Source organism: Mauremys mutica, chromosome 7 (assembly GCF_020497125.1).
Source record: "Mauremys mutica isolate MM-2020 ecotype Southern chromosome 7, ASM2049712v1, whole genome shotgun sequence".
NCBI lineage: Eukaryota > Metazoa > Chordata > Testudines > Geoemydidae > Mauremys > Mauremys mutica.
This window is the reverse complement of record NC_059078.1, coordinates 4,467,427-4,491,487: the sequence shown is the minus strand read 5'-3', so window position 1 is coordinate 4,491,487 and position 24,061 is coordinate 4,467,427. Positions and strand designations below refer to the sequence as shown.

Genomic DNA, 24,061 nt, shown 5'->3' with positions numbered 1-24,061 from the left:
ACCTTTGCAGCTGCGGGGAAAGGGCCCTGAAATTAGTTGGGGAATCGTTCCAAAAAAGTGTTTAAGGTCAACGACTCGTGGGCACGTCAGTCACCATGTCTCAGCGACATGAACATTCACACCACAAGTTTTCAAAACGAAACACAAGTTTTATTTCATTTAGAAAATTTCCATTTAAAAACTTTGGCATGGGGGGGTGCCCCTTTTCTTTTATTGCTTCCGCCCCTCCCTGTGAAAAGGGGAGTGCATGCAAAAGTGAAAGAAAGTGGGGTTTGCCTCTCGTGCGTGTTCTTTGTTTGGGGTTTTTAAAACTTTTTTCAATGGGAAAAAATTAACCAAGTGACAGAAAGGGGTTTTTTTTTTCATGCCTCTGTTTATCTTTCCCCCTGGCATCTTATCCCCGCCAGCCCTGTAGAAAATTGGGTGGGTGGGGAGAGTTAAACACACTGAAAACAGTGAGCCCATTCCCAGTATTTCAAAATGAAACATTCCAAACACTTTTAAAGGGGGGGGGTGTCAATATTTCTTTTTGCAAGTGTTTGAAATGAAAACAATTATTGAACCCTTATTTGGGGGGAAGGTTCATTTTTGCTAAAACACCATTTTTCAACAACAAAACTGTAACATTTTTCTTTTAAAAAGAAGGTCACAGTGGCCAGCTCTGCTTGTTGGCATGAAGGGCTGAGACATGGCCACCTACTTGCCCCCAGTTGGCCTGCCAAGCCCAGAGGCTGGAGCTGGTCGTTACACGAGTCATGCAGGAGCGTGAGGGGCACCTTACTCCGTGGCTGACATCTCCACTTTGCGCTCACCCTCTCCCCAGCCCTGTGTCATGGGCCCGTGGACAGACAGGGCAGCGTCGAGGCCTCACCTACCACTTCCGTTGCTTATGGACAAACCAGCAGAGACCCCAGCTCGCTTCCCCCGCCCCAGCTATACTGGCCCCGCAGGACTCCTCAGAGCTGTCAGCTTTACTGTCCTGTCTGACACTGAATACACCCAGCTCGCTCCAAAGTAAGATGATGCCATTTTTATAGTGACCCAGACCAACTTCAGATGTCCCCTTTGCAGCTCCACTCGTAGTAACCAGGGAGGCTGCTGTAGTCTAGACAGATTGCAGGAGATTTTAGTGCCATGTCATCCACCCAGAAACTGGGCTACTATGCAGGCTAAAATCCCTGGGCACTGTCTACATTATAATGGAGCTATACCCATACACCTAGCTCCTAAAACTGGAAGGGACCCCGAAGGGTCATTGAGTCCAACCCCCTGCCTTTACTAGCAGGACCACGTACTGATTTTGCCCCAAACCCCTTAGTGGTCCCCTCAAGGATTGAACTCACAACGCTGGGTTTAGTAGACCAATGCTCAAACCACTGAGCGATCCCTCTTGCCCCCATTCTTGCAGCCACCACCAGGGAAGAATTATGGCTGGCACAGGCACAGCTATATCGGGCTGGAGCGCCTGGTTTACCCTGTGATTCCACAGCCATGCTCCTTGATGTGAACGCCAGCCCTTGGTGTGGAAGGCTGCCCCAGAATGCGCCATTTCGTTAAAAACCTCACCCTTATAAAACCTGCCAAACATGAGCTGCATAGAAGCCAGTGCAGAGATGTCTTGTGGGTCTACAGACAGCCTGAAACAATTGTTCTGAGAGATGCAACTGCTCTGGTCATTTCAGTGGGAGTGTGAACTCTGAAACCTAAGTATTAACAGTCATAACTGCCCCCCCTTTAATACCCAGATAATGTGCTTATTCCACAAATCCCAGTGGCTTCTCGCACCTTCCGAGGTGCCCCCCCACCCAGCCATGGCGGTTCCTGTAATTGAGTTGTGCATTTTCCAACACAAAATGCTGTAGCGGGTTCAAAATTAGAAGTTTGGGAGTAGGCTCAAATGTGTGAATATGAAATTAACGAACAGAAGGGAGATGTTACGGATTAGATTGCTCCTTTTCAATCAGCAAAATTTGGAGGCCAAGACGCTGCTTTTGAAGTCTGGGCTCGTGCATTTCAGGGGCTCAGATCTGAACAAGTTTGGCCTCCATTCTGAAATGTATTTGACGCTGCCACCCAATCTCCAGCGGGCGCTGGACATCCCAGGAGGGCTGCAAAGACCTACCGGCCGCATGTGGGTCAAGTTTGCTCACAGCAGGGAGTCGTTCCGGCAGCAGCTGGAGCTCTCCCGAGTCCCCCACTCGCCCGACCTGCAAGACAGCGCCTGTGCCCCAAGTGACTATCCCACCCCCCCACTGGCGCGAGGGCGCTGCCTTGCTGTTCACACGTGCTGCAGCGAGCAGCTGATTTGCAGAGCCGGGTGCAGGACAGCGCGCGAATCGAACCTGGCACCATTGCAGGGACTTGACGCCAGCCCGCGCGCCCCGGGGAAACCCAGCCCCTGGCCCCGGGATTCGAGCCGTGCAAAGCCCAGGCGTTGAACTGGGCCCCGTTGCAACCCTGGCGAGCGAGGAGGGGAGGCTACCAAACGGGCGGCGAAATGTGGGTGCATGCAAGCGGGTTGCACGCAACGGGTTAGCGGGAATCCGCAGCGCAAAGACCCCACCCACAACGCGTTTGCAGGGTTTTCACCCAGAAAGCTCATGCTGCAAAACATCTGTTAGTCTATAAGGTGCCACAGGATTCTTTGCTGCTTCTACAGAACCAGACTAACACGGCTACCCCTCTGATACTTGGCAGGGTTTGAAGGAGAACAAAGATCTTTTCCAAAACATTGGCCCTCGAGGGACTTGTGTGAAGAAAACTTTTAAAACCACCATAAAGCGCGGGTGATTATCTCCCGGAGTCAAATACACAGGCGGTTGGTATTTTGTTGCGTTTATTATTTAAAACAGGTGAAAACGAATATGACCATGCGTGGCTCCCTGCCCCATGCGCTCGGCCCTTCAGTCAGTCACAATTTGGCTTGCCATATTTTCCATTGAGGCTTTGCCGGTGTCCCCAAAACAAAACAACCAACCGTATCCCAGCTGAGCAGCGTACACGAGTTTGTGCCCAGTGTTTCGTTGCCAGTAAAACAGCAGGGAGTGCAGTGGGTTAATCTATGGGCCCACGAAGAGTGGGAGCCCCTTAGGACTCGAAATAAACCCACAGCCTTTGGGTTTGGTTAGCAGGGATGGGAGCGTGTAATGTTCTGTAACATCAACGAACACCTGCAGAAATCCGCCTTCGCCTCGCCTGGCTTGGTGCCTCCTTAGAAGCCCGTCCGGCAGCGCTCGCTTTGTGCCATAAAACAAACGCAACGAGCAAAGCCCCCTCTGCGTGCGATAGCGGAGCACCGTGCTAATAACTTTCCGCAGCTTCCACCGCGAAGTTTAAGAAGCTGCCAAGTTAAATAAATAGGAGGCTCCTAAATTATCTCCCAGGGGACCATAAATAGACCCCGTCCGGGATGCACAGGGCTGCTAATCCGGGAGGGGCCGAAATCACAAAGCACTTGGCCGCCTGGAAAGCTGGGGACGGGGTCTGGCTGCTCACGCCGGCAGACGGCCGGAGTCGCTTCTTATGACTCCGATTTCCCTGTCCTTAGCATGGAAACCGCCTCGCTTATGCCGCAGCCTCCCTTGGCGTCAGTCCCACCCTGGGGTGCCACATGCGGGCAAGTCTGTGGGGCGACGCAGGAGATTTCGTTTGGGGGCCTAGAAGGGGCATCGGAGAGCAAAGCAGAAGCTGCTTTCCAAGCACCGGCTGAGCGGGGCTGGCTCGATCCGGGAGCGGAGCCGCGAGCTGGTACTGACCCCGCCACACCGGATTAAGGACAATGCAGCGGTGGGCTGACCTGCAATTAAACCCTTTCATTCCTCGGGTCCCTGCTTCGCTGTCTCCCCTCAGTCTCGCCCAGCAGCCCAGGGCGGTGTTGAAATCGAGCCTGGGAGGGTTTTGCTTTCCCAGCTCGTGCCTTTGCTTTTTCACCCCATGGGCTTAGGGAGCTAGTGGAGAAACGAGGTTGGGCAGCAACAGAGAGGCCCGGGCTTCCTGTCGCTGTCTGCCCCCCAGCTGCCCAGGCAATGACGAGAGAGGAAAGTCTTTGCAGCATTAACCTGCATGGGACAGTTCGCCCCAGCGGGCGGTTTGCAGTCAAATGCTTCACGAAGGGGCTTTGTTGTGGCGAAAGAACCGGCTTCTCGGGGCCCAAAGGAGCCCGTCCCTGGCCTAGCAATATATCGCAGGCGGGTAACTTCCTCCCCTTTCATTGCACCACCTCGGAATCAATGCCCTTTTTTAGAATAAAAAAGCTCGTCTCCCTTTCATCCCCCCTCCTCCTCGGTGGCTGCAAAACTGGAACGATTGACACCCGAGAGGGTAACGTGAGAGGCGCTAAAAATAACAGTCCCCCGTTGAAAATACCGATTTTCATTTTCCAATCCCTGCGGCGGGTACGCGCGCGCCTTTTTTAAATGTGCGGCGCCGCTAGACACCAGGTCCCATGTGCCAATGGAAATGGCTGGAGCAGACAGACTGCAGTAGGGTGACCAGGGCCATGTCCCGATTTTATAGGGACAGTCCCGATATTTGGGGCTTTTTCTTATATAGGTGCCAGTTACCCTCCATCCCAGGTCCTGATTTTTCACACCTGCTGGCTGGTCACCCTGGACTGCTGGGCCAAAGAAAACCCCGTTTTCATTTTGGGGGGGGGAAAGCGTGCAGCCCCCCCCTACTGTCTGCAAACCCCGTAAGTTGTTTCTGTTGTTGAAAGGTCAGGAGGGAATTACCATGCGAAGTGAGAAGAACCTGGGAGAAAATAAAGCCGTTTACACGGAGATTCCCCACGCGGTTCTTGCCGTGAAACGGACCCGATCCAGTTCCCTGCGTTTAGGGGACTCAGGGTTGCTCAGTCTAAAGACTCTTTTTACAGTTAACTCTCACGGGCTGTTTGAACGCAACCTGGAGTGGAGCAGCCCCCAAAGGCTCGCGCCTGCCTGCCGGTTCGGACAGGAACAAATCAATAAACCACGATTAATCCCATTCCGCTTCGGGTTTAGCGAGAAAAAACCCGTTTCAGGGCGGGCGGGCGATTGGCGCAGCTTTATCAAAGTCCGTCATAGTTAATATCCGTCCCCGCCTGGCAGAGGGGAATGAGTGAAGACAGCCTCCAGCTGGGCGTAAACTTGCCATTTCAATTAAAAGCCTGAGCTGCCGGGCCTGGGTTTTAGCGCGGAGCCGAGCGCAGGCATGTGTCACCGGGGCACGTCCTGGGGAGTGCGGGGCTGAGGCTGGGAATGAGGGGAAGGGGTTGACTCGGGCTCCTGCTGGCTCCGCTTCCTTTCCTTGGGGGCGGGGGGGAGCCAGATCTAGATACAACTCCCCGGGCGGGGGGCGGCGGAGTTATGATCTTCTGCGTAGTAAAAACCGTTTTCCAGCGGGGCAGGCGCCGCTCCCCGGGCACGGGTGAGGCAGGAAAAACCACGTGTCGCCAGAGCTTTGCCCCCGGAAATGTGAACGGATCAAACCCCCCCAGCACCGGCTTGTCTAGTGACTCCGCTGACTGCCGGCTTCTGCGCTCCCCCTGCCCCGGCCGGGCGCTGCCTCTCCGGCTGGAGCGTCTGGGGCAGGGGGTCTCTGGGCGGGCAGGGGCTTCATGTCGGTCCCGGGTCCCGCCCGCGCAGGGATTTTGGCAAGATGGGGGCTGCCGAGTCACCCCTGGAAGCTGCCTCTCCCCACCGGGGAAACGAGCTACCTGCCGGGGCTGCCACCGGCCCACGCTGGAGCCAGCAGCCTGCAGGGATCCTGGCAGCCCTTGTTCCTCCGCTTCTTGACCTGGCATTTGGCTGGCCCCCGGCTCAAGCCCTTCCTGGGGGGCTGCCCCAGATTCCCCGAGCCCCTGGGGATGCGCAGTCCCGGGCAGAGCGAACCCGCCTCCCCGGAGCAGAAGCTGCCTGGAGAATTCCCAGGGAACCGGTTCTGCACTGGGGGGGAGCGGGGGGGTCTCTCCAGCCACAGAAAAGGTTATTCCTTGTGCCGCTCAAATCCCAGCAGAGGGTCACCCTCCCCTCCCCTAAACCCTAGGGCTCGGCTCCCAGCCAAGCAACCCCCCCGCACCGCGCCCGGGATCACACAGGGCTTTGCTGCAATCCCGGGCTCTGAATGCCGTGAACTCCCCTTCGATCCTGCCCGCTGGCCGGGGCTCGCATTTGGTGGGCCGGGGGGCCGGGTTAGCTGTTTGGGGGGGGGACAGGTCGGATCCGCGCCTTTCTAGCCAGCTCCGAGGCCAGCTGGCCTGGTAGCAAAAAGCCCGGGGAGCGCGCTGCAAAGGGACCTTTGCTTCCACATGAGATGCACGCGGGGGGGACCGAAGAAACCCTTTCCACGAAGGAGGGCGGCGGGTACAATTGACAAAATGCGGCCAGTTAAGGAGGGAGGAAAGACACTAATCAGAGGAAGGAGCGGAAGAGAGCAAACGACGGGGCAGTTTGGTGCCAGGGAAATGGTGACCTTGCAACGCCGCCTTCGGTTCCTTGCACCGGTTCCCCAGCCCCCTTTTCTCTTGCCTGAAATCATCTCGTTTACCGAAAATATTTGTTTGCACTATTAGTTGGTACTGGAGTTAATTACTCGATGTGTTAGGTGGAGTAAGCTGGAGAGAAGTAGGCTCAGTGTTTATTGTGTGGGTGAGCTGTTGAGCGGTGCTTGAATCAACTGCAATTAGGGTTAGATAGAGATTAATTAACATGTGAGTGGCAAGGTGTAAAGCAGTTCCCAACCCTCCCCTCGCTGGAATCTGCAGGCGGGGGGGGAGGGGGGAAAGAAGTTTGTGGCGGCTAATTAAATACTTGGCTAAAGCCCGCGCGCTTTGGGGAGAGCGGCACATTAGCCAGGGCTTGTTGGGACCCAAATGTTTTCTTTCTGGCCGCTCTGTAGTAGGTAGCGGGCCCATTGTGATGCAGGGAAAGATGGCTAATGGAGCGGGGAGGGGGGAGGCAGGTTAGGGGGAGGAGAGGGGCTGATGGGAGGGGGGAGGAAGGTGGGGGGAGAGGGGCTGATGGGAGGGGGAGGCAGGTTGGGCGGAGGAGAGGGGCTGATGGGAGGGGGAGGCAGGTTAGGGGCTGATGGGAGGGGCTGAGGGAAGGCGAGGTGAGAAAGGGCCCTGTGCCCCCCTGGGGTGGGTGTCCAGGGAGGATGCCGGTCCTACCGGAGCAAAGGTGGAGGAGGCAGCTTGATTTCGGCTGCCGTGGACCCAAGGCTGGAGTGAAAGAGATGCCGGGACTCGAACAATATGTTACATTCCCGCCGATGCCCCAAGCGCAGAGGTGCCTGGGCTAGGAACTGCCCGGCCTAGCGGTGCCAGGGATCAGCCTTTCCCCCGGCTCAGCCGACCGGCTGGTCTCAGAAATAACTGCGGGCGGCGAGTGGATTTTTGAATGTTTAAACCTACTGTCCCAGCTCCCAGCTCAGGCCAGGCCCACGCGCCCTTCCCCCGGCTCTGTGCGCTCCCTTTCCCCGGCCAAACATTCACCAGCCCCACTCGGGCTGCAGCGTCCAGGGCCGCTTCCCCCGGGACGCCCCTGTCGGAGCGGAGCTGGGCCGCTCCCTGCGTTCAGAGCCAGCCCGATCATCTCACCCCCTCGGCCGCTTGGCAGCCTGGAGAGCGCCCCGGGAGCGGACTTTGTCCCCCGGCTTGTTGTGGTTCGCAGGTGAAACGGGCTGTCTGCAAACAGCTGCATTCAAACGGCCCCGCTGGAGAAGGGGCCTTTGTCGGCAGGACACAAAACGCTGAATTCCTCCAAACTTTCTGAGGCGGGCTGGGGGGAAGGGGTGATAGAGGGGCCGCGCAGGGCTTGCTTTACCTCGGGCCAGGCTAAATCTCTCCCCCTTCCCAAGCTCCCCCGATAATCCTTCCCTTTATTTTAGAAACACACAAAACCAGGTTCCACGCCGCGCTATAGTGGCGCCCAGTGAAAGAGAACTGAGCGGCTCTGAATCGGCGGAGGAAAATTGCTTCTGCTGAATAGCCCCGGAGAGGGGGCGAGCGCTTAATCAGGGCAGGGGAGGTTCTGCCCTGGCAGCCAGGCCCCCGAAAACAGGTGGCCATCGGGCCCTCAATTAGCCAAACAGCGAAGCCCCTAGAGCCGAGGTTTGTAAAGCCCCCTCGGGATCAAATCGTTGCCGTTCAAAGCAAAGCAAACCCAACGCAGAGAAGCCCCCCTGTTGCAACGCGGTACCGCGGCTTCTAAACGAAACCCAGCCGCTGGAAAGGGGGCGAGTCACCAGCCCCAAAGCAGAGGGTCCTTCACCCCAGCGGGGCACCGCTGAGAGATTTGCAAAACCCCTTCGCAGGGCGGGCGCTGCCCCGTTTCCGAAGCAAAAGCCCCAGCCCTGTCTCATGGTCCTGCCACGCCGTGCCCGGGTATTTAAGGTTAATCGCCGCGGTGCACGGGGAGGAGAATTAAACTTAGTTTAATTACCATTAATAACACCGCCCTAATTAACGGGCTGGCTATTAATGTCGACATGCCGGGGAGGCTCGCAGAGAAGTGACAATTTATTGCAATGGAGCCGGGCGCGGATGGGTTGCCAGAATAACTCGAGCATGCTGGTGTGGGGGGTTGTTGTGTGTGTGTGTTTTAAACAACCCTCCTCCTTTTAAAAAAAACAACAAGTCCTGCCGCTCCCTCCCAGTGGCTTTTCTAACCCGAGCAGTAACTACAGCGCTTCTTCCTACCCGACTTGTGAATCGCACTTGCCTTCTAATTTGCCACATGCAAAACGATTCCTCTGTTTTGCAAGTTGCTTTTGCCTTTTTTTCCCCCCTTTCCTTCCCCTTAAAGGCTGGCGGATAAATTGTGCGCCTTACACGGGAAGGAGGGGGCCCGCTGCACCTCGGTCCGGCGCTGGGGCTCAGGGAGGCTGCACCGTGGCCTCCCCATGTCATTCTGCTTGGAGTGACTTCGTGTGATGTCAGCGTTGGGTGCCAGAGCCAGCGAGCTGACGCTCGGGAAGATGTTGGCCATCAAAATGTGACAGTGTGGCCACTCCGCGCTGCTGGGACGCGTCTCGTCGGTGCTGGGCAAAGGTAATTCCTCCCCGTGCAGGCTGGACTCTCCTCCCCCCGCAAGGGCAGAGCCCGGCGAGCTCAGGCGGAGGAGAGCGGTGGGCTGGTGGGGCTCTGGCTTGGAGGTTACTTTGGTGCGTCCTGGTTAATGAGCGTTAAGCGGGTGTCCCCCCTCCCGGGGCCATTGTTCTCGGGCAGGGTCAGCTGGAAGGGGGGTGGGAGGGGAACAAGGTGCTTATTAAGTAGATTTGTCTCCTGGCTTTTCTGGAATGCAGAGCTGAGACCGGGAGCGCCCAGCCGGCTCGCTGCTCGCCTCCTGCCCGCCATGGCGAGCTCGGCGGCCGTGGAGACGGTCATGCCCTCCGCCTGCCCGCGCCACGAAGGCAGGAGCGGAGCCTCCAACCCCGCCAAGACGCTGGCCTTCTCCATCGAGCGGATCATGGCCAAGAGCGCCGAGCCCAAGCCGGCCTTCGAGCCCAGGCCAGGCGGGCTGGAGCCCGAGCCGGGCAAGAAGAGCCTGGGCCTGGGCTCGCCGCTGCCGTGCGTGCTGCCCATCGCGCCGCTGGCCTACGAGGCGCACCCCAAGGCGCTGCTCGGCTACTCGGAGCTCTGGAAGGGCAGCGCGCTGCGGGGCCCGGCCGGGCTGTGCAAAGCCACCTGCGGCATGTGCTGCAAGGCGGAGCTGGGCCTCGGGCACTCGCTGCTGCCGGCCGGCCGCGTGATCAAGCCCCAGGCCATCAGCCAGGCGGCGGGGATGCCGGCCCAGGGCTCCGTGTACTACTTCAACTACCTGGAGTCCGCGTACCCCTCCGAGCTGCTCCCGGGCCAGCTCTTCCCCTCCAGCCTGCTGGGCGCGCCGCCCCCGGCCGGCCTCGCCGCGCACCACAAACTCCTGCTGCTGGAGAGCGCCAAGCTGGCCGGGCGGGCGCCGGACAAGTTCCCCAGCGCCCAGTACCCGCACAAGGAGCGGCTCCCCGGCCAGCTGGACCAGGTGATGAAGGAGAACACGGCTCTGGCCGGGGAGAGGAACGGGGTGAAAAGCCACAGCAAAGTCAGCAGCTCCGCCGACGGGAAGCCCAAGAGCTTCACCTGCGAAGTGTGTGGCAAGGTGAGTGACCGCGCCGCCAGCTCGGGGCCTCCCTCCTGCTTGTGGGTTTTCTCGGGCAAAGCCGGGGCCTGGAGCTGCACCTTCCGGGAACAGCCCGTGGGGGGCCGGGAGAGGAGACAGGGCCCCGGCGCCCCTCGCCTGAAACGCTTCCCTCGTGTTTCCTCCCAGGTCTTCAATGCCCATTACAACTTAACTCGCCACATGCCGGTCCACACGGGGGCCAGGCCGTTCGTCTGCAAAGTTTGTGGCAAGGGCTTCCGGCAGGCCAGCACCCTGTGCAGACACAAAATTATCCACACGCAGGTACGTGCCGCGCTCGCCTCCCTTCACAGCCCAGTCAAGGTGTTGCTGGTGGGTTTCTAGTTGGAGGATTTAATTTTGTTGGATTGATTTGCCGGGCTGGGGCTTTGAACGGGCAAGATTTCGCCAAGTTTCTGCACGTATTTCTCGTCCTTGTCTTTCCCCAGGAAAAACCTCACAAATGTAACCAATGCGGCAAAGCTTTCAACAGAAGCTCCACGCTCAACACGCACATTAGAATCCACGCGGGCTACAAACCCTTCGTGTGTGAATTTTGCGGGAAGGGATTTCACCAAAAAGGTATTTTTTTAAAAATCAATCGCCTCGGTTGTTTTTGTGGTTTTGTTTTGAATGTATCTGCCCTTGGTTCCAGCCAGGCAAAGCAGCGGGGGAGAGGCCGGGTTTCCTAACCCGTGTGCCGCTTCAAATCCTTCATCTAAGCAGGAAGAAATTCTTTGGGGATACGAAGTTCCCCCACTGGCCCCAGCAGAATAACGCCCAGCTGCCCACAACGTTTGGGGCGGCTCGGTCCTGTATATCGAGCCATGGAGGCGCTACCTGGGGGAGACAAATGGGTTATAAAAAGGGGGACCCTAGCGGTGTCCCGCGTGGCCAATCTAGGCTTAAAGCGGACCCCGAGGTTGGCCTGCAAGGCAGCCACCAAGACGGGCCCTTTACACGCGCATTTAATCCGGTAGCTCCGCGTTTGGGTCTCCGGCTCGCTGCAGACAAGTTTCGGAAGAGCCTTTCTCTTCCAGTGATTCAGCCCGGGGAATTCCTGACGGGCTTAACTAAATGCTTTTTAAATGAGGTGCCATTTCTGGGGGCCTTATCCAGGTTCCTCCGTTTGCCCCGGGTCAGAAGACTGACCCGGCCTCTCATTTTGTAATGTCAGTTGTACGCCGCTCGGTTTTGATGCAAAGTACGTTTGACAACTTCTCGGCTCCCCGTCCTAATGAAGTCTTGCAGCGCGCTCCTTTTCTGCAGCGGGGCAGCCCCAGGAGTAACCGCTTTTCCCCCTTTCCTTTCCCCCCTTCTCCCTCTCGTAGGAAACTACAAGAACCATAAATTGACCCACAGCGGCGAGAAGCAGTACAAATGCACCATCTGCAACAAAGCCTTTCACCAGATCTATAACTTGACTTTCCACATGCACACTCACAACGACAAGAAACCCTTCACGTGCGGCACCTGCGGCAAAGGCTTTTGCAGAAACTTTGATTTAAAGAAGCACGTCCGAAAGCTACACGACACCGCGACCCCTACAAAAGAGCTGCCCAGGAGTTTGCAAAGCTAAAAGCTCCGGTCACTCAGCCGCAGAGATTTCCACCTGCGTCCCAGAGGCCAGGACTCTCTCTCCCACCCAGCCGGTTTTTAAAAAACAGCTTAGCAGGTGACTAGCAGCCAGAATTCCGAGTCGCATTTGTATATAAGAGGAAACTTATTTAAAACTCCTTTGCCACGCAATTCCTGGGATTTGATCGTCTTGGGTTGAAGGGGGAATAGGGGTTTGTTTTAACTTGATTTCTCCCCAGGGCCTGTCTGTAAAATATGTGCCACCAGAGCCGTCTTTATATATGTCTGTAAAATTAATGTACAATCGAATAAGGAATATACATATATATATATGGGATAATAAAAAGTCAGTTCGGAGCCTTTTTCCGCCTTTTAAAAAAGCTGCTACTAACCCTTGAATCGTTTAAAAAAAAATCTTATTCGAGCCAGGGACCCCACCGCAACAGGGCGGCCTCGGATTTCGTTCTGCGCTGGGAATCGCCTCCCCGGGCCCGTTTTAGAATCATAGACTATCAGGGTTGGAAGGGACCTCAGGTTTCGATTCTGGCACTTTAGACGGGGGAGATGACCGCGGTTTGCTAGCAGCAGAAGCCTGAGTGAGAAATAAAACGCGAGATGCGAAGGAGCCTTTAAGAAAGAATAAACCAGCCGAGAACAGGTCCGACCCTGCTGCCACTGTCTCTAGCTGGAGGAAATCACCTGTTTGCTTAATTACTTCTGCCCTGGGCTAGTCTTTCTCCGCCGCGCGGGGGGCCGCGCGCCCTGCAGGGACAGGGTTTTGCTGAAAAGCTGCGCTCTGCCATCCGCCTTTCCCGGGGGAAGCGGCGGGGCGAGCCGCTCGCTGGAACCGCTAGAAGCGCGACCGCTCGCTCCGACCCATGGAGCAATTTCCCACCCACTGGTGCGCAGTTCTCCAAGCCCTGGGGAAGCTGCGTTGCCCCCTTCTCTACAGGGGGCCGGTTTGTTCTTCGTGGGGCTTTTCAGGCCGCCGGGGCAGGGAGTGACACATAAAGGCGGGCGCGTAGCGAAATGAAACACGAGCAAAGCGGGCAGGTTGCCGGGCTGTTCCTCTGCCGAGGCGCCTGCTCGACTCGCCCCTTCCCCTGCAAGTTAGCGAGGCATCGGCTCCCCGCCGCAGCGCGGAGAGGCGGATTTTCGGTGATACTGGCAGTAGCATTCCGGCCGGCGACGGCAGATCATTGTGGCTTCCCAGAATGGCACCTTTTGGGCCCTTCATTAGGCGCATTTAGCCCGTTTCCTGCCTGGCTCTCTCTGCCCTGAATGCTGATGAAATGAGCTCGCGCTTTGCTTTCCGCGTAATGACCCAAATTAAGAGCGAAAACACAGACCCTTCAAACCGCATTACATTAACCTAATCACTCCCAGCAGGGCCCAGCCACCCCTGTTTGATCAGAACATGGAGAATCAAGCCCTGGGATTAGACTAACTGGTCCCTTCCCTCCTGCCAGGCGCTTAATATGCAAGTGTCGATTCTGCCCACGGCGGGAGGAACAATATTATTCTAGCGGGGAAGGGGACTCAGCCGGCCGGGCCCGCGCGTGCTGCTCCCCCCAAGCTCGCCAATGAACCCGCCAACCAGCCGGGCACCGCGTTAGCGGAACTTCGCTTTTCCCCGCTTAATTGAGTGGCTAAATGCGGGCAGGCGAGGGCCCCTGCGTCCCGCCCCGAGCCCGACTGAGCTTCGCCGCTTGCTCCACAGGGGCCCGGGATCAGCTTCCCAAGGGGGCTCGTCCTTGTTATTTTTACTGGGGGAAAGCGACACAGGTCACCGGTTTTAAGGCCGGAAGCCTCCTCCCCCGGGGGCTATGCAGGGGCCGGGCCGGGCGGTGCAGCCGCTCGGCCTAAGCACTTGCTGCAAGAGTCAGATACAAAATCCCGCTCAGAAAAAACGCCTCCAAAGCCTCACCCCGCGGCTGCAGGGATTCCGGCTCCCAGAGGCGGTGCTGAGCCTGGCAGCGGGGCAGGGCACAGCTCCGGGCCGTTCGCCTCACCCCGCGGCTGGTGCAAAGAGCAGCGCTCCGGTGGGGCTGCCCGGCCCCGGGCGAACCCTGCCTTGGAGACGCGCCGGGAGCAGCACCAGTTCTCCCTCTCCCAAGTGACCCGGGGGGGCGGCCGTGGGCCAGGCAGCCCCGGGGTGCATTGCTCCCCTCTGGGGGGACAGCGGACTCCCAGCTGGCCCCTCCCGCGGGGACCCCGCTGCCTGGACAGGGGGGTCTGACCCAAAGGGCCGAGCTTGGGTGTGACCCAGGGGCGCGTCGAGGGGAGCAGGGTGGGCCCGGGAGCACCGCTAGAAAGGGCCCGGGAGCCCGCTTTAAACGGGTGGCTCGTTTTGCAGCCCAGCCCGTGTCCTCCGCAGGAGCGGGCCGGGGCAGCGGCTGCCTTGGCCCCCGGCGAGGCGAGGCGAGGCCTTGCGGGCTGCGAGGGGGTCAGAAACAGGTGGTGGTGACACAGGAATCCGCGTCCGCGCTAGTCATTTGCGAGGCCCCTACAGCCAAATGAGCAGCGTCATTGCTCCTTTCTGCGGTCTCGCCTCCAGCCCCGGCGAGGGGGAGAGCCTGGTCCCTAGAGCAGGGAGGGCAGCGCAGGAACGCAGCCTGCTCCCCCCAGGGCCCCGGGGCTGCTGCCCAGGGCCCGTCAGTGCCCCTACTTCGGGCATGTGCTGCGTCTCCCGGCCCAGTGAGCCCGCCCGGGCCGCCAGCAGGTATCAGAGCAGCTCCCTGCCTGCACCAGGACTAGCCGGGGCGGGGAGGGGAGCAGCTCCCTGCCTGCACCAGGAACGGGGGGGCGGGCAGCTACCTGCCTGCACCAGGAATTGGGGGGGGGGGGCAGCTACCTGCCTGCACCAGCAGGGCCCTATTCAAACAGTTTCCATGGGGCCCTGGCAGGGATGACCAAAAATATATATAGCTATATAAACAGGCGGGGCTCCTATTCACCAGGCGGTGCTCTGAGTCTTGGGGGCACTGAAGGACCAAAGTGCCGCTGAAGACCCAGAGCGAGGAGAGGACCCACCATGGAAGTGCTCCTGAAGACCCAAAGCCCCGCCAGGTGAGTAAAAATTAAAACGGGGCCTCTAGCCAGGGAAGGGATTCTCACTGGGCCGGGGCAGGGCAATTCAGGGGAATTGGTGGAATTGGCCTAAAGCCGGCCCTGTGCACCAGGAATGAGGGGGGAGCAGCAACCTGCCTGCACCGGGTATAGGGGGGTGCAGACCCTTTCCCGGGAGTGTCACTCTCGTGTTTCTCTCTCCCATCACACGCCAGGCTTTGAAGGCTCCTGCCTTCTTTTAACGCCTGCCGCGGTCCCAGTTCCTCCTGGGGAGGGGACGTCGCACAGCGGGGTGGAACCGCGGTGCCTGCAGCAAGCGGCCCCTGCCCTCCCACGCGAGCGCTCAGCCCCCGGCCGGCCTGACCCCGCCGCGCGTGGAACCGGGCCGCTCCGGAGTGACTTCCAGTCCCGCAGAAGGCATGTTAAGGGGCGAGATCCGGATTCCTATTGACGCGAGCGGCCCCAGGCCCGCCGGCTGCGGGGAGCAAGGTCGAGTCCTGATCGATTTAGGAAGCGTTTAAAGGGACTGGGGGGCTGGATTAGCTCCACACGCCTCTGGGTGCGGACCTTGATCTTCGCCAAGGACGGGGGGAGGCTGGGCTCTGACACTGACCGGGGAATACAGCCCGCTCCGGCCACACGCTATTGCAAGGGGGGTATGTTCACACACGACTCCAATTATCTCCCCCCCCCACAAGATGTTGCTGCCGTCCATGACTGCTCACACGTCAGCAATCTTGCCAGCAAGCCTCAAATCATCATCATAATACAAACACACAGCCACGAACACAACAGCTTGAGCAGGCCTGGTACTTTTTGGGAGGGAGGGGGGGTTAGAGGGACCTCTATGTAAAGTGACACTAAAGTTGCCACCATTTCAGACCCTTCCTTTTGTGCGCTTCATTTGCCTTGCTGCTGGGGGGGGGTGCTATCCCCCACGTGCTAATTCCAGCCTAACACCTGCCCCCCCCCGGAAGATGAGAAAAGGGGGGGGGCAGGTGTGTGGAGCAGCAGGGGGAGGCCAGCGGGCTGGAGCGAAGCACTGGGAAGCGACCAACCCAAAGGCAGATACGTTGCCCTTTTCCCTGCACTCCGCTCTCCAAACGTCTGAGCAACCGGTTTGCTGCTAGAAACATGTTAATTGCCAACGGAGCTCATTAAGGCATGCACATGCAAAACACAGCGAGGGAGATTAAATGGACAAAAGCGCAATAATGAACTGTCAACAATCGAGCCCATCTACACGACCAGCAGCACTCAAGAATGAGGCATTTGGAGGCAACAAAGGATTGTCTGGGACAGGAAGAAAGGACGACCTAGACTTTTGTTTAGTCAACACAATTGATTACAAATGAGAGATTAACAGGATCGCTCCAGAGTTTTTTTGAAGGAGGCAGAAGAGAAAAGTCCAATTAAGTCCACCGAATGTTAACTACATTGATTTCCACGGCCAGCCCCAAAGAAATTCTCATTAAACCATCCCTGGCGATCCCTTTTGGAAAGTAATTTGTCTCCCTGATGGAGCAGAGAAAGGGAGCCGGGTAAAGAGAAAGAAGCGCTAGTTCTTGGCACAATGCGTTTAGGAGACACACTGGAAGGAGCCAAAGGGGGAGTTAATGAGCATCTGACAAGCCGCTTGGATTCAGGCCTGGAGAGCAGTGATGAAAAGATGGAATTGGCCAACAACTATTCTTTATATCAAACATAAAAAGGCCAATCTGAAACAGGGCTGCTTAAAGCTGGTGGGGAAGAAAAGCAAGGCCCCCACTGGGATGGGAAATGCATTGGCATGTCCTCTTCCAACCAGGCTCGGGCTGGACATGGCGGCCCTTAGCTAAGCTCCACCTGGTCAGGTATTAACAAGCCTTCCCAGCTGGCCTGGAGCTGGAGATCCTGTCCACTTTCCTGCCAGTGCACGGAGTGAAGGAGATGCCAGCTCGACACGTCACTTATTTCTGAACTGTTGTAAGGAGTAAGACACAACCACAGCCACCAGGCCAATCCCCCTCGCCGCAGGTCCCAGGAAGCACCTCCTCACGGCGAGCGCTCCTACCACCATAGACAGCCTTAAAGCAGTAGCTCCAGAGCACAGGAGTTTGCAGGGGAGCCTAGCTGTGTCACAGTCCCACCTCTCTTAGAACACGTCAAGACAAGGAAAAAAGTGTGTTTTAAACACATTAGCAGATGTGTTAAAATCCTACTTTGAAGACAAGGTAGTTGCAGTTTTAACACTTGTTAATTGATATAGGTAAATCCCAGACGCCCTCCCAGAGTTAACTTGGACCAGCTAACACCTAGGACTGCCTTGTTTCACTAGGATTTTAACACATTAACTAACGCATTAATAAAACACCTTGTTTCCCTAATGAAGCCATGGTCACATTTGCACAAGTTTACCTGAACTGGCAGGATCATAGGGTCTCATTCAGCCTGCTAAAATTGGGCTTACTTGTGTCTACATCGGTGTAGAGTGGGTTTTCAATTGCGTTAAGATAGCTGAAGGTAACAATTAAAACTAAAGAAGCTTTTTTCCTAGTCTAGACTAGTCCAGCATGGGCACCCTTCAATCAGTTTAGAACTAGTTTATATTGATTTTGGCCTAAGTCAGTATTGACTTTGGTTTAGAAATGGCCTATCCAGTTAGCTTAAGTCAATAGGAGGCTCAATTCATAAGCCCTTTTCAAACCAATTTGTCCACAGACACATTAGGGGTTTGCAGCAGTTTAACTAGTTACATCTGTGCATGTAGCCAATGTCTTAAAGGAGCACTTGTATAATTTTCCATGAAGAATTTTGGTTTAGGAAATATTACAGTTTTTTTCTGGGTGAGACAGAAAACGAGCGTACCGGACAGGTGTCTGTAATAAACTGACAATTATTTTTAAGGTGGTGAAAGTAAGATTCATATGCTCAGCTGCATTTTTGATTGCTTCAGCTCTGCCCTGCCCACGTTAGAATTATGGGGTGAAATCCTGGCCCAACTGATGTCCTAAACACTGAGTAATAACTTCAGAGAGCCACCAGTCTGGCATATAGAGGATGCAAACCTACTTACCACAAATACAAAAATATCAGCTGCTTCAGGGCATAAAACTGATCTGTGAACTGATGAGCATGAGGAAGACCCTTGCTCCAGGGGAAAACTATTCCCTAGTTTTCTTGCACCTCCTTCTGAAGCATCTGATATTGGCCAATATCAGAGACAGGTCCACTGGTTTTCATAACATCTTTACCTCTAACCACTTCCATTGCCCACCGCTGAGCAGGGGTGGATTTAGAGTTAGTGGGGCCATGTGCGCAGCTTCATTTTTGAGTGCCCCCGCTTGGGACCCAGCCAAGAAAAAGAAAGCCAGACCTCTGTCCACCCCAAGCGCGGGTCCGGACCTGGGCATGGGCAGTGGGGCAGCAGCCAGGACCATAGGCATGGGAACTGGGGGTGTGGGCAGGTCTGCTGACAGAATTGCTAGCCCCCTGGGCAAGGTGAGGGGAGCTGGCCCCCAGAAGGGGGCAGAAGGAGCAGGGCTGGGGGCTAATCCTTCAGTGCTAGCCAGCCCGGAGAAGCAGGCAGAGACCCACGTGGCAGCGGTCACCTGAGCACCCTGCTCCCTCTGCACGCTGATCTCTGCTTGCCTCCCCTGGCCACTAGGTCCTTGCAAAGCAGGGGGCTGCGATTCCCTCTTAGCTGCCGGGGCCGCGCTGCAGCCCCCATGGCCAGGATCAGGCACCTCCCTGTCTCCCCAGGAGCCTGGGTGGTTCTGTGCTCCTAACAATATGTTCTAACATAAGTGGCGCAGGGTGGCAGTGGAGCCCAGCATAAAACATGGAGGTGCTGTGGCATGCCCCACAACCCTAGTTCCCATGCCTATGTTTTGGGGCTCTCTGTCATTGGGGGCCTCAGGCTATGGCATGTTTCAGGGTAAATCTGCTCCTGCCACTGAGTCCTATTTCTGCTCTAACGTTTTAGAGATAGAGGGACCAGAACCAAATAGTATTCTAGGTAAAACAGCGGATGGATTTACACAACGGTATTTTCAATCCCATTTCTTATGCATCCTAGTATTTGCCTTACACTGATCAGAGCTGTTCATTGAGCTGTCCATGGCTAGAGCTTTTCCTTGCGTGATTACAGTTAGTTTAGTTACTAATATTTTACCAAAGAAAAACAATTGTTGGCAAACCCCAACAGGGACATAAGTAATTTGTTATTCCCAGTGTGTATTACCTTGCATTTGTCAATGCTGCTACTCGCCTGGCTTGGTTAGGGCTCTCCCAAGTTCCTCAGAGGCTTCTCTGGTCCTGGTAAATTTAAATAATTTAGGGTCAGCTGCCAATTTTCATCCCCTATATTGAACGACACTGGCCCCTGAGCAGATTCCTGAGGTATGCCCGTTAGCCGTTTGCAATGTTGAAATTGACCATTTATTCTCACACTTTGTTTTCACATAGCCAGTTTCTGATCCATGATAGTGCTTTGCCTCACACCTCATGAGTCCTTATCTAACGCTTTCCTTCCATTTCCCCCTTCATCCCTTGTTTTCCCTTTCAGATCTCATTTTGTGACACCTGCTCCACACCCACCTGCACTGCCTACGGACAGATCAGGGACGGTCTCCCCCTCCCCCATACCACACCCCTCTGCCCTCCCACAGAACACATGGATGTCTACTCCCTGGCACTGGCCAACCTCTGAGGCTGGCATGAGAACCTAGGCACTGGCCTAGCAAGATGGGAGGAGGAATATTTTAAAGGCAGGGAGGAAGGGAAGGGAGGCCTATAGAGCTGTGTAAGTAGGGATTGTGTAAGTTCCCCAAGCGCTGTGGGAGAGCTGCCTTTTTGACGTGGCTGTGCAGAACAGATACAGTAAAGAAAAGGCTGCAGGGCCACCAGTGTTTTTGTCTAGGACTTCTGCAAAGGTGCTAATTTACTAGAGTACGTGTTCTCACTAGCGACTCCAATTCTAGGGGCCCAGCGCCAATAATCTCATCGTTTGTTATCTTCACCATTGTGTATATTTTTGCCAGTTTTGGGGGTATGGGCTTTAGCATAAGTTGGAGGGACTCAGTAAGTGACTGATGGAGGTTTCTATGGCAGTGGGGACCAGGCTGGCCCCTTTAACCATTCATTTCCAGATGTGCTAACAGCTGGTGTGCTGTGGATTCTGTTTTGGTAAAGACAGTAATAGTGAGTGGCATAGTTCCATAGAGATTAAGGCCGAAGGGACCATTAGATCATCTAGTCCAACCTGTCTATCGCAGGCCATTGAATTTCATCCAGAAGCCCCTACACTGAGCCCAGTGACTTTAGACAGACCAAAGCATTTCGGTCCTCAAAACACCAAACTGTTGTGTGCCAGAGGCAGAGAGCAGGGGAGAGGGTGATGCCACCAATGCACACTGATTGCCACTGAAACATGGCCATGTGTAAGTGATTTTAACAGCACTCTCTATCTGGGATTTCCCCAGGGCCTTTTGAACACGCACCAGACATTTCAGTCAGGCTGGTGTATAAGGTCCAGAGGAGAAGCAGCCTACTCTGCCAATCTTCTGAGACCCACCAAAGCAGCCCCCTGTTCCCTTTCTTCAGGATTACTGAAGGGGAGGGGAAAGAGGGAAAACTGATTGCTTCAGGATTTAGAGCTAGAAAACTTTATATGCTTAAAAATTTCCCATCAATCAGTATCTTTGCCTTTCTCTGTCTCCCCCCCAATGCACACAGCTCAATGCTTCTCTCAATCCCCTATACCTTTCCATGTTCCCAGTCTCCCAATTCTAAGCATCCCTACACATCCTAGTCCCCTACTCCTCCTTCAGCTCCCTTTCCTACGCCTCCATACACATCCTCGTCCTGTCTTCCCCACAATGCCCTGTTCCAAGTAGCACAGCATCAGGCCACCTACTCCCCTAACCCTAGTCTACATGCCTCCCCATCAGCACCTCGTCCCCATTTCATCCTGTCTTCCCTGTGCATAAGCTACGCCTTGTGTCAGGAGTGGGTCAATTCAGAGCTGAAACCATTTCAAAGTAATTGCAAACCTTACCCTGCACACACAGGAAAGCAGCTCTGGACAAGCATCGCCTAGGCGGTAGTCACAAGTAGCAAAGAGAGACAAACACTGCCGCTTGAAAACTATACACGGATACTCTGTGAGCAGAGCATTTCTCAACTCTGGCTTCATGCACAGAGAACCAGAGCTGGGGCTTTCTTCAGCCTGGGCCAAGCCCACCCCAGCAAACCACATAGCTGATGCTTTCTTTAGCCTATGAAGCAGGGTGGAGGGAAGAATCAATATACCAGGTCTAGTGCAAGCAGGATCATTTCCCCAGCTCTTCCTCATCCCTTGGATTAGACAACCATTTTCTTTTTCCCTGCCAAGCCCCTCCCCTAGCATTCTACTGGCCATTTACAACCCGGCTTTAATGATCTCATAGTTAACTCATTTGCTGCCTGCCTTAGTGTGGAACATCGCAAGCTATTTTAATGTTTTCATTATTAGCCTAAAGCTTTGTAATTTTGTCACTAACGGAAGCTACTAAAAACCCTGTCTCCTCAGCGAGGCGAACAAAACAAATCTGTAGTTTCTAGGCCAAGCCACTTTGGAAATATTGGGAGCCAAAGAAAATTAGAACATTTTCCAAAAGTGAACTTCAGGCAAATTTTCAAAACACTGTGCCTTTAAAACTTCTGTTCAGCTCCTAATTTGACTTCCCAGGAACATTCTACCCTCAGATGCAGCATACGACATTTCAGGAAAATCCGTTTCTTTTTGGGGAGGCTGGAGCTCCTACCACTTCTTTTATTAATCCGAAATTTCAGAGACGTGGCTTGACTGTGTTAGGCCCTGATCCTGTGAAAACTTCACACAGTTTATGAACTGTGAATGGCTGACTCCAGGGAGATTACTCACAGTGTGTAAAATTAAGCACATGCATAAGTGTTTGCAGGATTGGTTCCTGAGTCAATAATAGAAAGTGTAGTAAGGGTAGCTACTGTTCTCTGATACTACCCTTCCTGGAAAGCATTCATTAAGATGGCAGATGCCACTTTGAATGATACAAAAGTAATTGATTGGCCCTATTCCCAATCACTGAATGAAGATACAGAAAGAGTGGCAGGTATTTCTAAAATCTGCTTCGATGTCACCTTTTTAAGAAGATTATTATTATCATATATAATTTTGCCAATAGCCCAATTGGTGATTAGGGTCTCAGTGCACTAGGCACCGTACAAACATGTAGCAAAAAGATAGAGCCTGCCCCAAAGAGCTCGCAAGCTGGTTCTGAGATAGACCAGGAGGAAGAGGCAAACGGGAGTGGAATGAGATAATAGTCAAGGAAGCAAGTTTTCATACAGGAAGCTGTGGTCTCACCATCTTTGTGTGTGTGTACGTAGATGGATAGAGTAGAATCAATCGGATTGATGAGAAATCCCAAAAGTGATGTGCTCCTAGTGGATACAGGTGTGTGTGTATATATATATATTACAATAGTGTGGACATTGTTTTTTATATATATATATATAAAAAACTGTCATATATATATATATGACAGTTAGTGGGATTTTGGAGAAATGATTATAAAAGATCCCAGGTGCTCTCTGTGAATTTAAAATACCTGCATGCTTTAAGGCCAAAATCTGCCTGCGGTTAGCCCATGAAATATCACTGACTGAGCACAATGTTGTGGATTACAAAGGCCCAGATCCTCAAAGGTGGGTAGGCTTTGAACTTCCGTTGTTTTAACTTCCACTGAGCCTTAACAGCTTTGAGGATCTGGACTTAAGTCTTTAACCTTTTCTGTGGTTGTGCTGGTGCAAAGCACCCACAGCCTCTTGTACGAGCTACCCAAATACCAATTTCTGCTGATATATGAAGATGTCATTACTTAAGTCATTAGTTCTTCACACCAGAGATGGATTGATTTATCTGACCTATCAAAACTAGGATTTTCTTTTCACTGGGCTCGTTTCCTAGGTAGACCTCCAATGTTACAATAGTGTGGACATTTGTGTGTGTGTGTGTGTGTGTGTATATATATATATATATACACACACATACACACACACACACACAATGTGTGGTCTGAAGAACTAATGACTTAAGTAATGACATCTTCATATATCAGCAGAAATTGGTATTTGGGTAGCTCGTACAAGAGCCTGTGGGTGCTTTGCACCAGCACAACCACAGAAAAGGTTAAAGACTTAGGTCCAGATCCTCAAAGCTGTTAAGGCTCAGTGGAAGTTAAAACAACGGAAGTTCAAAGCCTACCCACCTTTGAGGATCTGGGCCTTTGTAATCCACAACATTGTGCTCAATCAGTGATATTTCATGGGTTAACCGCAGGCAGATTTTGGCCTTAATGCATGCAGGTATTTTAAATTCACAGAGAGCACCTGGGATCTTTTATAATCATTTCTCCAAAATCCCACTAACTGTCATATATTCTATTCCTTCCCTGCTGGTGCCCCTTGCCAAGATATTCTGCATAAATAGAAGCTTTCTAATTTATAATCAGCCTCCTCCTCCTGATTCATTATATTAATGATTTGGGATGTCACCAAGATTGGATTGTGGCATCACTGAATGAATCCAGCAGGAGAAAGCTGATTATAAAGGAAGAAAAGTACAAATATACTCAAAACACCTTGGCAATCAGAAACGAAGGGAAAGGAAACATGAAGAACACAACAATGTAGAGCAGCAGTGGCTCTTTAAATCATTCTAAATGCACTTCAGAGACGACAGAGAAAAACTGTGACAGACTTCATTCAGTTTGTATGGATTAGGTCTCTCACATTATTATGGGCATTTATTTCCAGGGAAGCACAATAACAAGCTAATCTATTGTTTCCTTTGAATTATCGTTGCTATTAAGTGATCACAAATATACAAAGATTTCTTTAGTTTGCTTTATTTTATTTTTTTTGGCATAGAGTTTGTTTCTGGCCCAGAACATTTTACCCTCCTTTGAAATATAAACATTCCCCTATTTGTTCTATAGTTTAGACCTTCAATGAGCCTGCTCTGTCTCATTTCAAAGCTCCAGAAAAATGAAGGCGTAATGCTTCTTTTATAGCATCTTGGCTTTGGGCTTTCTTAAGCCTCATGTGTCTAACTTAGAGCAATTCCATCTTCTCAGATAACCAGTTGCTTCTGTTGTAAGAAAAGTCTTTGAGCAGAGGCAAAAACACATATTTTGTGGCCAAAGCAAGGGGAAGCATGCAGTTTGGATAGCAATTTAAACAAAGCTGCAGGCATGCAATTCACTTAAGCAAATTAGCCA

At 53.9% G+C, this 24,061-nt stretch overlaps 1 protein-coding gene across 1 annotated transcript; it reads left to right on the top strand.

Moving 5' to 3' along the window:
* Nucleotides 1–8,479: 8,479 nt before the first annotated feature.
* FEZF2 (FEZ family zinc finger 2) lies at nucleotides 8,480–12,033 on the top strand. The gene is made up of 5 exons (XM_045025313.1): nucleotides 8,480–9,028; nucleotides 9,283–10,115; nucleotides 10,284–10,418; nucleotides 10,583–10,715; nucleotides 11,465–12,033. Exons 2-5 carry the CDS (start codon nucleotides 9,333–9,335, stop codon nucleotides 11,710–11,712), a joined length of 1,299 nt encoding a protein of 432 aa, XP_044881248.1. The 5' UTR covers nucleotides 8,480–9,028; nucleotides 9,283–9,332; the 3' UTR covers nucleotides 11,713–12,033.
* Nucleotides 12,034–24,061: the final 12,028 nt, after the last annotated feature.

Coding starts and splice junctions, on each gene's coding strand:
- FEZF2 (XM_045025313.1), top strand. CDS start 9,333: ATGGCGAGCTCGGCGGCCGTGGAGACGGTCATGCCCTCCGCCTGCCCG. Junction 10,116..10,283: donor CCTGCGAAGTGTGTGGCAAG/GTGAGTGACCGC, acceptor GTTTCCTCCCAG/GTCTTCAATGCCCATTACAA. Junction 10,419..10,582: donor ACAAAATTATCCACACGCAG/GTACGTGCCGCG, acceptor GTCTTTCCCCAG/GAAAAACCTCACAAATGTAA.